Consider the following 17,932-nt stretch of genomic DNA (forward strand, 5'->3'; position numbering starts at 1 on the left):
GCCATCAATGGTTTATGGGGTTGGGGATGGACAGCTTATCCGAACAGCTAACTTCCCATCAGGGTGCTTCTCCTTCGACTCAGTATGAAGATCTCTCTCTCTTGTTTTCTCTCTATATCTATATTACAGACATAAAATGCTTTATCCTTTTAATAGAAGTAAATGATGCATTAGGGTCGTTTTGGCATAACACACATTCAAATATTTATTACGCTTCCATTTATGTATATGCACATATATGTAATATGTTCATAAATATAAATGTATTTTGAATTCTTGTCATGCTCTCAATAAACTAAATCACATACTTTAAAACTACATATTAAGGCATGTTTTTGGCACAAATTGTACATTCAACAACTCTAATAATTTTGAACCTATTTTTTCTTTTAAGAATCGTTCATTTGTTGATGGTCTCTGATGAGCTACATAAATGTTGCTCCTCTCTGAGATGCAGTCTGGCCAAGGTGTCATATCAAAATCACTCAACAGGGATCTGGTGACCGACTAGATGTGCGGGTGAAGCTCTGTGAGGAATGAAGGGTAGTATTAGGTTACCGACAGGATAACTGAGTGCATAGTGCTGCCATTTGTGGAGACAGAAAACATGAAAGGGGGGACACGTTTAAGACTATTGTAAGGTCAGTTTTGAAGGCATCAAGTTTGAAAATCTATGATTCCTCCAGCAGAAATGCCGATAGGGAGTTTGGTCAGTGCTGGAGGTGAAATGAGAAATTATACAATCTGTGAGTGATCAATATGTAAAAAGAATCTGAAGCTGTAGGGTTAGACGAGCTTGCCCGGAAGAGAATGACATCTAACATGAAAGGAGGGCCCAGGGTTAAGATTTGAGGATTTCCAAAATTTAAAGACAATACAGAGGAATAGGAAAGTTCAAAGGAGACAGAGAAACAGTGGCCAAAGTGTTAGGAGAAACGTGGTGAAATTGTGGTATCAATCAGGCCAGAGAAGAAGTGTGCATGTTTCCTATGGCAGACATTTTAACTCTGTGTTAACACCAGAATGACTGACAGTTACGTCAGGCCCGTAAAACAGCATTTTGCCAAGAGTCCTGGAAGTTCTACACTAGAAAGGCAATATTGCTTCCCTTGGGCAACAGAATTACTTGAAGAGGGAGGAAGTGAAACAGATGAAGATGGTTCTGAATTAACAGATGTTTGTGCAAGGTTTCCTGGCTTTTGTGCAATAAAATTATAAAACTGGAGCCATTAAAAGATATTCCACTGAAATTTTTATGTAAAGCTGATGAGGGTTGGTTTGAATTGATCAGTCATACAAATCATTACCCTATGATTGACATTCAAAAGTGTCCCCATTCCAGAGCTACTGAATCAGAATCTTCTTTTTAACTAGATGCTCCAATAGTTTGTAGACACATTAAACACTCATTTGTTATTAATGAGAGTATCTCTGAATTAAAATGTATAAATAGATGATCAATTAAACATTGAGAGATAAAAAGAAAACATTTTTATCTCTGAGTCCTCATGTTTTCAAAATATCTTTTCCTTTTCTTTCAACAATCTCTAATTAAATTTTTTTGAAATATAATTTTCAAATAAATAAGAAGTATCCCTATTTAGTATACCGTTGCATGAGTTTGAATGAATACATGTATTCCTGCATTACAGTCATGATCAAGGTATAGAGCATTTTCATCACCTCCCCATATTTCCCATGCTCCTTTGCAGTCAGTAGCCTTTATCACTGGTTATAAGAAATCACAGAACTACTTTCTGTCACTATGGATTTGTTTTACCTTTCTGAGAGTATCATATAAATGAAATCAGTCAGTAATTACTCTTTTGTGTTGACCTTCATTTCTGCAGTTTAAAGGTAAGAGCCTCATCTATGTTGATGCATTTATTAGTCACTCCTTCTTGTATTGCTGCGTAGTATTCCATCAAATGGCTATACCGGAATTTGTTGTTACCAGTTCACAGCTTGATGGACATTTGGGTAGTTTCAGATTATTGGTTATTATGAGTAAAGTTGCTAAGAACATTAATGTACAAGTTTATATGTAGAGAGATGTTTTCTTTTCTCTTGGGGAAATAGTCAAGAGAGAAATTTCTGAGTCATGAAATGAGTGTATTTTTAATGTTATAAGAAAGAACCAAATTGTTCTGCGAAGTGATTGTGCAGTTTACATTCCTACCACAATGTGTGAGAATTCCAGTTTCTCCATATCCTCACAAATGCTTGATGTTATCAGTTATTAACGTTGTCCACTTTATTTTGGGTGTAGAAGCCTCTTGTTAGGGTTATTTTCCTGAATACACATGATATTAGCCATCATTTCATGGGAGTATTTTCCTTCTGTGTATCTTCTTTGGTGAAGTATCTGTTCAGATATTTTCCCCATCTTCAAAATTATGCTATTTTCTACTATTGAAGTGTAAGAGTTCTTTATATTCTTGATACAAATCTTGTTAGATGTAAATGTATTGTGAATATTTTTCTCCCAGGCTGTAGTTTTTAATTCTCTTATTGGTATTTTATAAAGAGCAAAAAGTTTTAACTTCAATGAAGTTCAAGATCTCATTTTCTTTTATAGTGTTTGCTTCTTCTGATGCTCCATCTAAGAAATATTTGCCTACCACAGGATCTGTGATTCATTTCAACATAATTTCATGTATGGTGCAAGATGAGTGTTGAGAAAAAATGTTTTTCATACCAGTATCAAACTGTTTCAGTACAATTTGCTGAAAAGGCCAATTTTCTCCCTTTTGAATTCCTTGGCAGTTTTATTGAATATCAATGGATGAAACATGTGTAAGTTTATATATGAATTATCTACTCTGTTTCACATGTCTATATGATTATCCTAAATTAATATGATACATTTTTAGTCACTATAACTTTGTAGTAAGACTTGAAGTCAGAAGCTTATCTTCCAACTTCATTTTTCTTTTTCAAATTTATTTAGTCTATTCTAGGTTCTTTGCATAGCCATATAAATATTAGAATCATCTTCTACCTATAATCTATTTATTTAGCTATGTATTTGTATTCCCATTTATAAAACTTTCTTTTAATTATGAATTCAGGATTTATTACTGAATTGGCTACTCAATTAAACATGTGTAAATAGCCTCATGAAATATTCTGTAATTATATTACTTCGGCTTCTAATCACACAAAGCAATGAAAGTGTCAGTTACTCATTTTTACCTTATAATCATCGATGCTGCTCATGGCAATGTAAGGAGCACAAGATGATACCAGAATCAACCAGAACAAGGTATATCCCACAAATTCAAATGGATTATTCTGTTCCTCCTGCAAATGCCAAGAATACAGTAAAGTGAATGAACAAATCCAAAATTGATTTTCTGGAATATGTTTTGAAAAATATTAAACTGATTATATATATAATCCTCTTTAAGTGCCTTTTGAGATTCCCAAACTCTTTCACTATTCATCCAGTTCTGAAGCTTGACTCTGGATTTTATACCCAAATTTATGGATAAGTAAAGTGATTCAGAGAAGGTGAATGTATTGATAGTTTACAAGGCAGGAAAGTAAGAAGAGTGAGATTTTTCATTTTCTTCCTTTATGATTCTAAAATTCATCCTGATGCTAAATACTAAATAATGACAATCCACACCTGAACTATCCCATTTCCTAACTGATGCTTCATTATTTCAGATGTGGTAGCATGACTCAAAAATCATATTGGGTGTTTAATGGCACAGCACTGATAAGTGATCTTGTTAGGTGCACCATGAGCCCAGATAAATATTGGTTGAAGATTCAAAGGTAGAGATAAAGTCCTAGAAGGGGAAGTGAGATCTCCAAACCCCTTTGCTCATAGTTACACATATTGTTGCTCCTGTTTGTAACAATCTTTAAGGACGGAAGATGGACAAACTGTCTTAAAATCAGTCCCTGTGTTACTTTCATGACTTGTGTGTATATTATTTGAACAAGCATGTTACTGACAAAAGTCAAAGCCAGAGCCTAGTCATCTTCAGCCTGCCTATCAGAGACACACTTGCCAACTACAGAAAAGTTAGGATTTAAGCTTATTGTTGGAATCTTTCCAGAACACACTGCACGCCAGATAGGGTCAGTACTCAGTGGTAAATCCACGGACTTTGGGCAGGACGGAAGCAAGGTCTAAAACTATAGAAAACTCTTGAGCAATGGCAGGTAGATCCAAACAGAGGATAAAATTGGTTGTTGAGGATGGTAAAGTTACAATGTTGGGCACATAAACATAAGGTCAAGCAAGCTGGTTGGTATCAGACTCACAATCACTAAAACAGGATGTTTTTTAAGATGGAAACCCAAAGCAATTTGCTCAATTACTGTATCTTCCCTCAGAAACCAGACAATTGAAAAGGCCTTCAGAGTCATATAGGAGGTTAATTACATGAACCATAGCATATATTCTAAAATTAATTAATATTGGGTAGACAGGTAAAACATTTTCTTTAATAATTAAGTTCCTCATTCACCCTTCCTGGAAGGAATTTTTATTTCCTGAGCACAGAATGAGGTATGTTGTGAGAAGGTAACTCAAGATCTTGCTGGAGCATATGAAAATAATGATGGATACAAGGTCCATTTTATATACACATGGGTAGACAGTAGCCAGATATATTACCATAAAATCTTATAGTTGAGTGGGATATAGATAATTTGCTGACCTCTGGCATTCGTCTATGTATTTAGCAAGTGAGTTATTTAATGCTTATCATGTTCCAGGCCCTAGCTTATGTATAGGGTATTACATAATGTTAAAAATACATCCCTGTGTTCAAATAACTCTCTAAGAAGGAGAAATGTATCTAGGAAATAATCAGAAAGGAAGAATTACAAACTCTGATAGGTATTATGGCTTCCAAACCTAAAAGGCTGTATACATTTCAATCACCTGGTCCTTTTTTAAGAAATAGGACTTTTTTGCCCCATGTATGGAAAAGCTAGTTTGGAGGGTCTAGGATAGACCTAAGGAATTAATATTTTTGACAAGGAACTAGAACAATTCTGATGTAGCCTGTCCGCTATTCCAGCCTGAACTTTGTCAAAAATTTATGCTTTTGAAGCATTTCTAAAAGAAATAATAAGGTTTCTATTTTTCTCCCTCCCTTCTTCCTCCCACCCTCCCTCCCTCCATCCTTCCTTCTGACCATCCTCCATCCCTTCCTCCCCTTTCCTTCTTTCCTTCTCTTCTCTCTTTTGTTATTTTTGTGCGGGTCACAGCGCTGAATGATTCCACTGTCATTCCCTCACATTCTCTTTGAAAAATATTGTTATTTCTATTTTGTATTTAAAAAGCTGAAGCTCTGAAAAGTGTATTGATTTTTCAAAGCCACAGAGCTTGCAAGAATCCCAAATGAAAATTTATTTTGCAGTGGTTTACTCAATAAGAATAAGATTCCAGGACTTGAAAGAATGATCTGGAAGATTCCTGATGAGTCCATAGATTGTATACCTACCTCTGAAAATGTGCTTCTGTCAGTTTGGATATGTGCTGATGGTTTATACATTCCAAGTAGCCCGTTACTAACAATATCCATGAGAACTGGGAAGCAATTCAGTCTTTTGGTGTTACATGCTAATGAAAAGCTATAATTCTAAAATATAGAAAGCAAGGTTATAAATTCTCAAGGATCTGCAATTTTCTTCTAAAGAGGTCAAAATTCAATATTTTTATTAAAATCCTGTTTTTTAAGATGGTGTCAAGTAATAGAGGAAAAAAAACCCCTGTGTAATGTAAAACAAAACCTGTATACAGACTGTATGTGATTTTCAGGACACTAGATGTCTAGCTGAAGGCCAGTACTGAGTGCTAATATTGTTTAAGAACAAAACAGAAGTTTCCAATATGTATTACAAAATCCTTGAGAGGAAATATGGATTCTTTGGACTTAAATATGCACTCAACAGTGATATTGTATAGTATTTATTTTGCTAACACACAGTCTGTGTTGGTACACAAAGATGGATATATGAATTATTTATCATATACTAATAGCTACAATTCACTAAGTAATAAATGAGAGCAGTATTTGCTTTTCATTTTGTTCCCTAAATTGGAGAACTCAGCATACTGACATTATATTAGCTTCCACATCTTTGGGAAAAATTATTAAAGAGATACCAGCATACCTTTTCATTACCAGACACTATGATGGCTCCATTGTAAGATGGGTCATCTAGGCCATTTTTAGTTCCAAATTCATCCACTTCCAAAGCTATGTTCTGATGCGCCACAGAATGTATGAACTCACCAATGCTGGCCCCTAGGTTGTAGTTAAATATATTAGGTAACACAAAACTAAGCTGGGGGTGGAAAACACAGTTGTGGACACAAAATGAACAGTATCATGTTGTGGAGTGAATTTATAATTAATGGCATTATATAATACTTATCATAATATGGACTGTCAGGATATTTTCCCACATGATAACATACTTGCTACTATGAATTAAGTCTATACACTTCTCATGGAGTTTACTTTACAGTAGGTTTACTTGCTTATTTAATGATTACTACTAATGTAAAAGTCTTTTTAAGCACCATATGGTATTTGGAACAGACATTTTCTCCCTAGAATCTTGCAATGAGTGGCCATAACCAATAAGGCTTTAATGATACAAACAATTTCTACCAGCTTATCACCAAATCTGCTAAATCTTACTTCACTATTATTCGATTTTTGGTACAAACTCTTTCATTTTACAAACTGCCGCCAGATGATTTATTTCTCTTTGGCAAATACTTTCCTAATTCCTGCTCCATTTGGGGTTTGTATTCCTCATTGCCAAGCCTCATAAATTATTTTTAATATACTCTGAAGAAGTCAAAAGCTCATTTTTCTCTCTCATGTTTATGTTTCATAGGGAATGCCCTAAAGAGTGGATATATTTGGAAATGGCGTATTCACCACACTATTACCTGTTTGGTTGATAATTAATAATTGAGTGAGAGGATCACGTGGTGGTTGTCCAGGAGCAAGGAAGTATAAATGAGGAGAAAGTTCCCAAGTGTAACTCTTTTGATATATTTTTATGATGATATACTCCAAAATAAGAGGGAAAAAACCAATTCCTAGAATTAACAGCCTAGACAGAAGAAAATGGCCAATGTGAGTGCACAGTCATTTCCTCACCTTTTGAAACTGGCTGAGCCAGTTATAATGGAATGAGATCAAGAAATTATGAAAATTAAATATATAGCTTTCCGAGGCATTTCTGGAATATTCTGTCCTTTTCCTACCACTAAAGCAGAGATGATAGAATGTAGATTTATCCTTGGTTCATGTCTCTATTTGCTCTCTGGCCATTGCATATCACACACAATTTCATATGCTGTGTGTCCTTGAACTCTGAGTCCGGGTTCTGCCCCCCTCCTGAGATTCCAGAGTGATGCTCTCCCTTTCTGCTGGTTAGTTCGGCAACACTTATTCTCAATTTTCGTCCTGTCTGCTCCTCTTCACATAGCCCCTATTTCTGATAGTGACTGTAGGATTTCTTTGGTCTCTAGGCTTAAACTTCCAATTTTTATTTTTTACTCTTTATTCTTCATTTCAAATAAGTTGAAATTTTTTATGATACCTTCATTATTTGTTACTTTCCAAGAAGAAATCTCTTTATTCCTATTCCTAATTTCTAATTTTACAACATTACATCTTGTCTGAATTCTTGCCAAATGGCTGGCATGTCTCAAAACTCTATTATGCAACATTGCCAGATACTAAAGATTTTTCTGAAATCACTCTAATCTCCTTGTCAGAGATTCTCAATGAATTCTCATTACTTATTTGTTTAGTGAATATTTGCTGAGACCCTATTATGTGCCAAGCCACCTATCTCATTGATACTTAATTACAGTATTCATAGACAAGGCACTGACTGACAGCCACAGCACTATGGACACCAGAGAGCTACGAGGTGATATGATTCTTAGGGGCAGTGACAGTGCCCATCGTCCACACAGTAGGTAAGGAGAGTGGCTACCATCACTTGCCATGGCTGGAGGGAAGCCATGGCATCTACGTAAAAGCAAGTAGCATATAACACAAAAGTCAGAATATTCAGGGAAGAGTCAGTAGCCTAACTATATTGCATCTAAAAAGGGCACTGGTGTATGGATGCTGGGAAAAAAGATCCACATCCCATTGTTTCTGTCACCTGCCATAGTAGAAAATTTGAAAGAGAGAAAATATTACAAGAGAACCTACATCAACTTTTCCTCAAAAATTGGCTCCGAAATGTTATATATACATCTCACCTGCTAGTCCACTAATAGATAATCATTAAGACCACCGACTAGAATGGGTATTATACTGTATGCCATTTGTAGGTGCAGAAATTATTTTTTATTTGTTGTTTTTTCTTGTTTATGCACCTTATTTGTTTCTTAATGCATTCTGAGAAAGAAAAACTAAGACACTCTGATACTCACAGTGATAGAAGAGCTCTTCTTTCATGCTTTAACTTTAGTAAGCGAACCCTTGCAATTGCGCAAATTTGCTGTCCCCAGAGGCCTATGCCACCTCTGATATTTTTTGTCTCATTAAGTGAAGAGAGAAACTGCTCCATGTCAACAAGCCTTTCTGTGTCTCCAGCTCTTTCCACTTCTAATTCTCCCAAATTGGCGATATCTGCAAAACACAAAATAAGTAATGCATAAAATCCCACTTTGGATGTACTTTATGGATTACTGCAAGAGCTTGTTTGACCAAGGATACTGAAGTTAGAGTCTTTGCATAACTGTGGGCATTATGTGGCATTATTGGCTGCCACCATAAACTAGAAACATAGATGAAAGACTCAGCTCTTGAACAAAGGACTGGAAAGGAGATCTTAGATAATCTGGATACAGACAATGCATTAAAGAGGTTAAGAAAAATATAATCATTATAGTGCCTAGGTGTGACTTAGAAACTTTAAAGGAAACAGTTTTCTCAGGTGTTAGAGACGTAGTACAAATTGACATGCAACAAACTGGGGGTTCACTGTAAATTGTTGTTACTAGAGGGATTTCAAATCTATTCATACTATTTGGCGCTGCACTGCTGTTTATTCTCTGTAACCTCTGGGTACCCAGGATGTTGTCCTTTGTATGATGTTAAAATAAGCCTGATTTTAAACCTCAAAAAGGATACACCTATACATGTGCACACTGAACCACAGACACAGAAACACACCATTCCACTTATTAATAAAATTGTAAAGATCTTATTCAAGATAATGGTTAACAGAATGTTAAAAGAATAATTCAGATATTTTCTGTGTGCACCTACTTGAAAGAGACTGTCACCCTTTTCACCAAGAGGAGAAAAGCTATTTTTTCATCCATCAGATAGATGAGGGTACGAAGGAAGCTAAAAAGCGTAACTTTCTTAAAGGGATGAGTTATTCCTAGGGAAGGTGATACCTACGCCTGCTTGCATCTTTAGAAACATGGCAGAAGGAGGAAAGAACAACTTTAGATGTAAATAAAGAGACAGCATCCCAGATTAAACAAACCCTTTCTTCTCACATTTGGGCTGGGATGACTGACTATAGCCACGTAATATCCACGTCACAAAATGAGTTTACAATTCTTTCCCATGAGAACTTCACTAAGTGCATGAAAACAGTTTATCAAAGGCTAGAGACAGGAAGGAAAAGCTGAGCAAGAACCACGCTAAGGTGAACAGAGTCTTCACTTGTACAAGACACCATCAAGGCACATGGAGCTTTCCTTTGTGAAAGAAGTCCACCAAGGGCTGGTCACTGGACAAGGAAGCAGAGAGATTTGCTGGGGTAGAGTGGGCCTTGGCTCACTATAATTCACTCACATGCTGAAGTTCTGGGTGTAGGGTGGTAGGGTAGAGAGGTTTCCCAAGGATCCAGGATGTGACCAGTAAGCCTTGGTCAAGGATGGAGAGTCAGTTAACTCCCCAATATGTAAAAAAAAAAACCAAATGCCCCTAAAACATAAAAATGATAGCAAGCTGAAAATCAGGGAGGTGTCTCCTATTGTTCAGAAATTTGGCAGCAGGGCTGTATAACACAGTGAGGTCACTAGAATTTTGCTGTGCTAGAATGAAGTCAGGCTGAAGGAAAAGAGCTGATTCTTCCTTCAAAACATCTGGACCTGGGTGTGAACTAAATCTAATAAAAGCTGTGCAAATCCCAGACCGTTGCCAATACAAACTAGACCAAATCAGATATCTTTATCAGCAACTTGACAAAGTAAGAGTCATGCCATTTTTCAGGCAGTGTTTATTTCAGTGTTCACTGATTCTTTTTTTTTTTTTTTACAACAATGCTCAGCATATAGCAAAAATTACTGGACATGTAAAGAAGTAGGAAAATGCAGCTCATAGGGATGAAGGAAAAATCAGTCACTCATATGTATCATCTGTCACATGGCTCAAATGTTGGAATTAACACACAGGCATTAAAATATGATAAATACATTAAAATATCTTGTGGGAAGTATGGGCACTATGAATGAGCAGATGGAGAATTTCAATGGAGAAATGGAAACTATAAAAAAGAACAAACAGTAATACCAGAATGGAAAAATAAGTTATCAGAAATGAGCTTATTTGTTGGACTAAAAAACTATCTAAACACAAGAGAAAAGGTATCTATGACCATGAAGATACATAAATAGACATTATGCAATTTCTAACACAAAGAGAAGGAATGAAAAACCTGAATAGAGTATCTGAGAACTGTGGGACAGTATTATATGTCTAACAAAAGTATAACTGGAGTCCCAGAAACAGAGGTGAAAGCAATGAGACAGAAGGACAAATATTTAGAAAAAAATTGTCCAAAACTGATAAAAAATATTAAATCCATGATAGAAAAATTTGAGGAACTCCAAGAAATAATCAGAAAAAAACCATGAAACTACACAGTCCTGTAAACCAGTATTAAAGAAGAAAATGTTAAGAACAGAGAAGAAGACACATTATATTCAGGAGAATAATGAGAATAATGATGTGGATAATGTGTAACAGCATATCAGAATAGATGGAGCCTAGAAGAAGTGGAATATATATATAGAGAACATACAATTATAATGAATAACATATATATAATATATATAGAAGTAAAACACATGATAACAAACTTACAAAAAAGAAAAGAGGAAAATAGAAGTGTATTCATTTGAAGGTATTTGCATTGTTGTGTGTAGTATAATAATGTTGGAATATAAATTATTATAAGAATTCCTATTGTAATTTATGTAGTGAATATGAAAAATAATAATAGAATAACTACAGCTAAAAAGGCAATATGAAAATAAAATGGTTTATTAATAATAAACAAAAGATGGTAGGAACAGAGCAGTGAAGAACAGATGGAACCATAAAGACAGATTTGTGCATAACTAGAGCAATAACTACATTAAAAATGGACTAAACATGCCATTTACGTAATACATATTGTAAAATATAGTAAAAAGCAAGATTCAGCTATATGCTATTTATAAGAAATGCATTTTGATTTAAAGGCACAAGAAGAATTGAAAAATTTTTTTAAAGTGGCAAACACAAATCACGTTAAAATGGAAGCATCTGTAGTACTAGACAAACTGGGCTCCAGTATAACTGCCATTACCAGGACTTAAAAGGGACCTTTCATAATGATAATGGAGGCAATTCATAGAAACACATGCTGATCCTCAATGTGCATGTGCTTAATACCAGAGATGGGAAGTATATGAAATAAAAACTTCCCTAACTGAAGGAGAAAAAGGCAAACCTAGATACATCTAGAACTATGGTTAGAGATTTTACTATTCCTCACTTATAACTGATAGAAAATGTAGGAAAAAAAACAGCAAGCAATAGAATATTTGAACAATATTATCATCCAACTTGACCAAAAATCCACATTTATACAATTCTCCACACAATAACTGAGGTTATATATATAAATACATATGCTATATATGTATATATACACATATACACATATAGTTCTAGAAATACATACACACACGTACATACATATACATGCATTTATATGTATGTTTGCATTATGCATGTGTATATGTATAGATACTTTTAAATTGACAAAAATATTCACCAAATAGACAAATGCTGGTTCAACAACTCTCAATAAGTTTAAAAGATTTTAAACCATGGCTGTTTTATGATCACACTAAAAATTTTAATGTAAATAGCAATAACATCTTTGAAATCCACAAATATTTGTACATTAAACAACACATTTGTAAATCACCAAGAATGACAATAATGTCTCATCAAATAGGGCATATCATTAAGGATGTAAAAATTATTTTAAGTAAGCGAGTAGTAATTTTGGAGTTAAAATTACAATAACTGAAAAAAATTTCACTGAAACAGAAAAAGTCAACAGATTTCATCTGGTGGAAGAATCAGTGAACCTGTCAAAAGATAAGTTGAGATTATAAAGTCTGAGCAATAGACAAAAAAAAGGAGCAAAGAGAAATGAAGTGTCAGAGAGATGTGGACACTGTCAAGCGTACTAATATACATTATCACATACAATAATGGAAGCTACACGAGAATAGAGAGGAAAAGGGTCAGAAAGTATAGTCAAAGAAATAATGGCTAATAACTTATCAAACTTGACAAAAACCTGACCAACACATATAAGAAGCTCGACAAACCCTAAGCAGGACAAATGCGAGGATATCAACACCTTAGTCAAAGTATCATAGTCAAACTATCAAAAGTCAGAAGCAAAAAGAGAATCTTGAAAGCAGCATGAGAAAACTAATCAAACAGGAAGTTCTCAAAGCCAACTTCTCATTAGGAGCCATGGACTAGTAGGAGGTGAGATGATATATTCAAAGTGCTTGAAGAGAGAGGTTTCGATAAATGTGTGGTTTGTGTGAAATTGCTCTTGGAAAACAGGATGTAGACAGTAAGTCTTGGATAGAAAAATAGGCCATCTTCAATAACAAGACAATATTGACTATAGAGGTGAAGAAAAGTGACAGGGGTGCACTTCATCTTTATTTACATTTGTCTAAGAATGGCCTTAATCATGGAACCCCACATTTGGCAACCATATCTTTTAAACAGTGTCTTATTGAAATATATACTACCCCAGATGTTGTGAATACCTTTACATAATTTTCATGCATTTCATTTACCTGCTTCGTCAATGGTTGATTTTCCTTCTAATTTCAGGAATACCTCATTCAAGGTTGTCATGGAAACACCGTAATTCTCAATTCCCAGATCAGGACAACTATCAAGATCCTGGTAAAGTCCTAAAGAACACATACACAGTAGCAAATGAAAACAACAAAAATCACAAGTGAACTGAGGGCAATGCTCCAAACTAAAATGTGCAAATGTATGACATTATACTTATGACATGTCAGACATTTTTAAACTAACTCTCGTAAGTAACCTAATTTTTCAAATTCTATAGATTATTTTTTAATTTTATATTGTGTTACAGCCCATATATTAATTTCTTTTGCTCAATTATTAATGTATTTTCATTTATATTTTTATTAAAATTTCATTTTCTTTTTTTTACTGACTCTTGACTATGGATTTAAAAAGTTCACAGGATGTCATAGACAGAGAATGAGAATTGACTCACAGAATTTTCAGAATAGTGAAATTATGACAGTACTTCCTCTAGCAATTCTGTATCCAGTTATTCTTTAGTTCTTTTGCCAAAAATACTTTTGCATCAGTCATTGTTCTTAAAACATTAATCAATGGCCCTGCCTGGATGGATTTGAATTATAATGGTTAATTAAATGAAGCTTAAGTAAAAACCTGATTTTAAATCCTACTATGTTTATAGAAGTCCTCAGGTTTCAGCCTAGAAGTTTAATGTCTTGATTGGGGTATCGCATACAGAAAAACAGAAAAATAAGATATAAATTGCTAAAGAGTATTACGTGTCATCCTTCATTTTACCAAAAATTTTACAAACTTTCTCTAAGTTGTAGTTATTATAAAGCATATTAACTAGGGCTCAGTGAACACTTTGTCTAATGGCTCTGAGGAGTAGTTGTGTTGTCACCATAAAATATATATTAACGTGACTTTGGGGGGTAACTTATGTTTTTGTTAACAACACATATGGTAAAGTTAGTTGTTTCAGCCACCCAGTGCAGGCCCTCATCAGGACTTATTATGAAGGAGCAGAATCTCTGAAAGATAAAAATAATTAGTAAATGTTCTCTCTCTTTTTTTAATTAAACTTTTTGTATTGAGATGATTTTAGCTTCACAGGTAGTTGTAAAAAAATAATACAGAGAGATTTGCATTCGTTTTCCACACTGGTAATATCTTTAAAAGCCACAGTGCAATATCATAACCACAGTTTTGACAGAAATACAATCAAGGTATAGACATTTCCATCACAAGATCATGCTACCCATTTATAGCCACACTTAGATCTCTCCTGATCCCATCTCCTAACTCACGGTGACTATTAATCAGTTCTCTCTTTCTATACTTTTATTTCAAGAAGGATATAAATTGAACCATACGTATGTAACCTTTTGGGACTGGCTTTTTCCACTGAGCATGGTTATGTGAATATTCATACAGGTTGTCACATGTACCAGCCAGTAGACTGTTCCTTTTTATTGAGTGGTATTGCATGTCACATGCGCCACAATTTATTTAACCATTCACTTGTTAAAGGGCATCTGGGTGGTGGTTTCAGTTTTTGTCTATCCCAAATAGAGCTGCTCTACACATTCATGTATGTTCTTGAGTGAATATGTTCTCCTATCTCTAGGGTAAATGCCCAATAGTGCAATGACTCAGTTGTATGGCAGGTGCAGGTGTAGTGTTTTAAAGAAATTGCAAACTCTTTCTCAGAGTGGCTGTGCCATTTTACATTCTCACCTGCAATGTATCTGTGATCCATTTTCTCTACATCCCAGCAGCATTTGATACTATCATTATTTTAAAAAAATTTTTAGACATTCTGATAACTATGCAGTGATACCTCACAGAGGTTCTAATCTAATGCATTTCCCGAATGACATATGATGTTGAACACGTTTTCATGTACTTGTTTGCCATCTATATATCTTCTGCAGAGAAATGTCTCCTCGTAGCCTTTGCTTATTTTCAAATTGGATTGTTTCTTATAGTTGAGTTTTCAGAGCTCTTTATATATTCTGCATACTAGTCCTTTTTTTAGATACATAGTTTGCAAATATTTTTTCCCAGTCTTGGTTTTGCATTGTCTTAACAGGGTCTTTCTCAAAGCAAGAGTTTTTTTTATCTTTATGGACAATTATAACTTTTTCCCTTTTATGTATTATAATTTTGGTATCAAGCTTAAGACCTCTGCATGTTGCATGTCATGCATGTACCACAATTTATTTAACCATTCACTTATTTTATTTTATTTTGGTATCATTAATATCATTAATGTACAATTACTTGAACAACATTATGGTTACTAGATTCCCCCTATTCTCAAGTCCCCATCACATACCCCATTACAGTCACTATCCATCAGTTTAGTAAGGTGCTATTGAATCATTACTTGTCTTCTCTGTATGTACTGCCTTTCCCATGTTCCCCCCAACTGCTACATTCTGTGTGCTAATCATAAAGCCCTTATCCCTCCCTTCCCACCCATCCTCCCCAGTCCCTTTCCCTTTGGTAACTGTTAGTCCATTTTTGGGTTCTGTGAGTCTACTGCTGTTTTGTTCCTTCAGTTTTTTCTTTGTTCTTTTACTCGACAGATGAGTGAAATCATTTGATACTTGTATTTCTCTGCCTGGCTTATTTCAGTGAGCATAATACCCTCTAGCTCCATCCATGTTGTTGCAAATGGTAGGATTTGTTTTCTTCTTAAGGCTGAATAATATTATATTGTGTATATGTACCACATCTTTATCCATTCATCTACTGATGGACACTTAGGTTGCTTCCATTTCTTGACTATTGTAAATGGTGCTCTGATAGACGTAGAGGTGCATATGTCTTTTTGAATCTGGTATCTTGCATTCTTAGGGGAAATTCCTATGAGTGGAATTTCTGGGTCAAATGGTATTTCTATTTTGAGTTTTTTGAGGAACCTTCATACTGCTTTCCACAATGGTAAAACTAGTTTACATTCCCACCAGCAGTGTAGGAGGGTTCCCCTTTCTCCACATCCTCGCCAACATTTGTTGTTGTTTGTCTTTTGGATGTTGGCCATCCTAACTGGTGTGAGGTGATATCTCATTGTGGTTTTAATTTGCATTTCTCTGATGATTAGCAATGTGGAGCATCTTTTCATGTGTCTGTTGGCCATCTGAATTTCTTCTTTGGAGAAGTGTCTGTTCAGCTCCTTTGCCCATTTTTTAATTGGCTTATTTGCTTTTTGTTTGTTGAGGTGCATGAGCTCTTTATATAATTTGGATGTCAACCCCTTATCGGATATGTCATTTATGAATATATTCTCCCATACTGTAGGATGCCTTTTTGTTCTACTGATGATGTCCTTTGCTGTACAGAAGCTTTTTAGTTTGATATAGTCCCACTTGTTCATTTTTGCTTTTGTTTCCTTTGCCTGGGGAGATATGTTCATGGAAAAGTTGCTCATGTTTATGTCCAAGAGATTTTTGCCTATATTTTTTTCTAAGAGTTTTATGGTTTCATGGCTTACATTCAGGTCTGATCCATTTTGAGTTTACTTTTGTGTATGGGGTTAGACAATAATCCAGTTTCATTCTCTTACATGTAGCTGTCCAGTTTTGCCAACACCAACTGTTGAAGGGGCTGTCATTTCCTCATTGTATGTCCATGGCTCCTTTATCATATATTAATTGACCATATTTGCTTGGGTTAATATCTGGGATCTCTATTCTTTTCCACTGGTCTATGGGTCTGTTCTTGTGCCAGTACCAAATTGTCTTGATTACTGTGGCTTTGTAGTAGAGCTTGAAGTCAAGGAGCGTAATTCCCCCTGCTTTATTCTTCCTTCTCAGGATAGCTTTGGCTCTTCAGGGTATTTTGTCATTCCATATGAATTTTAGAACTATTTTCTCTAGTTCATTGAAGAATGCTGTAGGTATTTTGATAGGGATTGCATTGAATATGTAGATTGCGTTAGGCAGGATAGCTATTTTGACAATATTGATTTTTCCTAGCCAAGAGCATGGGATGAATTTCCATTTAGTAGTGTCCTCTTTAATTTCTCTTAAGATAACCATTCACTTTTTATTTTTAAAGGGCAACTGGGAGGAGTTCAGTTTTTGTGTATTCCAAATAAAGCTGCTCTACACATTCATGTACATGCTCTTGTGTGAACATGTTTTCAATCTAGGGTAAATGCCCAGTAGGGCAATTACTCAGTTGTATGGCATATACCAGTTGTAGATCCTGAAGATTTTCTCCTGTTTATTGTAAAAAATTTTATAGTTTAAAATTTTATATTTAAGTCCATGATTTACATTGAGTTAATATCAGTAGAAGGCATACAACTAAGGTAAAGATTCATTTTATGCCTATGGATCAACTTGCTCCAGTACCATTTGTTGAAAAGGCTATTTTTCCTCCATTGAATTGCTTTTCCACCTTTGTCAAAAATCAATTAAGCATATTTGTGTGGGTCTATTTCTGGATTCTCTATTCTGTTCTACTTATGTGTCTATCACTGCCAGCACCACACAATCTTGATTATTATAGGCTGCATAATGCTGTAACTCACTCCCCTGGCTCATCCCAGAGTGACCTGGCAGAAACCACAGCTGCCTGCTTCTTCTGGGGAGCAAAAGAGCTGAAGAGGCCCCCAGAAACTCTGACCGGGCTGATCTGTGGGGGTCTCCTGTACAGTGTCAGTATGGGAAGACTGGAGAGGTGCCTGCTTTATCTAGTGGACAGACATCACCACTGGGCATCATGAAGAGGGAAAATTCAGTTCCAAATGTTCCAAAAAGAGGAACAAGATAAACCTTCAGAAACTGACCCTAATGAGA

General features: G+C 35.1%; 1 protein-coding gene across 2 annotated transcripts in view; it reads right to left on the reverse strand.

Annotated features, from left to right (window-relative positions):
• Positions 1 to 17,932, reverse strand: part of LOC118919741 (ABC-type organic anion transporter ABCA8) — a 59,348-nt gene that overhangs the window by 13,840 nt on the left and 27,576 nt on the right. For both annotated transcript variants that reach the window (XM_036899948.2, XM_036899949.2), the window contains 6 exons: positions 13,130 to 13,249; positions 8,441 to 8,639; positions 6,932 to 7,098; positions 6,142 to 6,275; positions 5,469 to 5,606; positions 3,196 to 3,303 (listed from right to left, as the gene is read on the reverse strand). In XM_036899948.2, the coding sequence (XP_036755843.2) occupies positions 3,196 to 3,303; positions 5,469 to 5,606; positions 6,142 to 6,275; positions 6,932 to 7,098; positions 8,441 to 8,639; positions 13,130 to 13,249 (866 nt within the window). The remainder of the gene's footprint in view (positions 1 to 3,195; positions 3,304 to 5,468; positions 5,607 to 6,141; positions 6,276 to 6,931; positions 7,099 to 8,440; positions 8,640 to 13,129; positions 13,250 to 17,932) is intronic.

Source organism: Manis pentadactyla, chromosome 4, assembly GCF_030020395.1.
Source record: "Manis pentadactyla isolate mManPen7 chromosome 4, mManPen7.hap1, whole genome shotgun sequence".
NCBI classification, from domain to species: Eukaryota; Metazoa; Chordata; class Mammalia; order Pholidota; family Manidae; genus Manis; species Manis pentadactyla.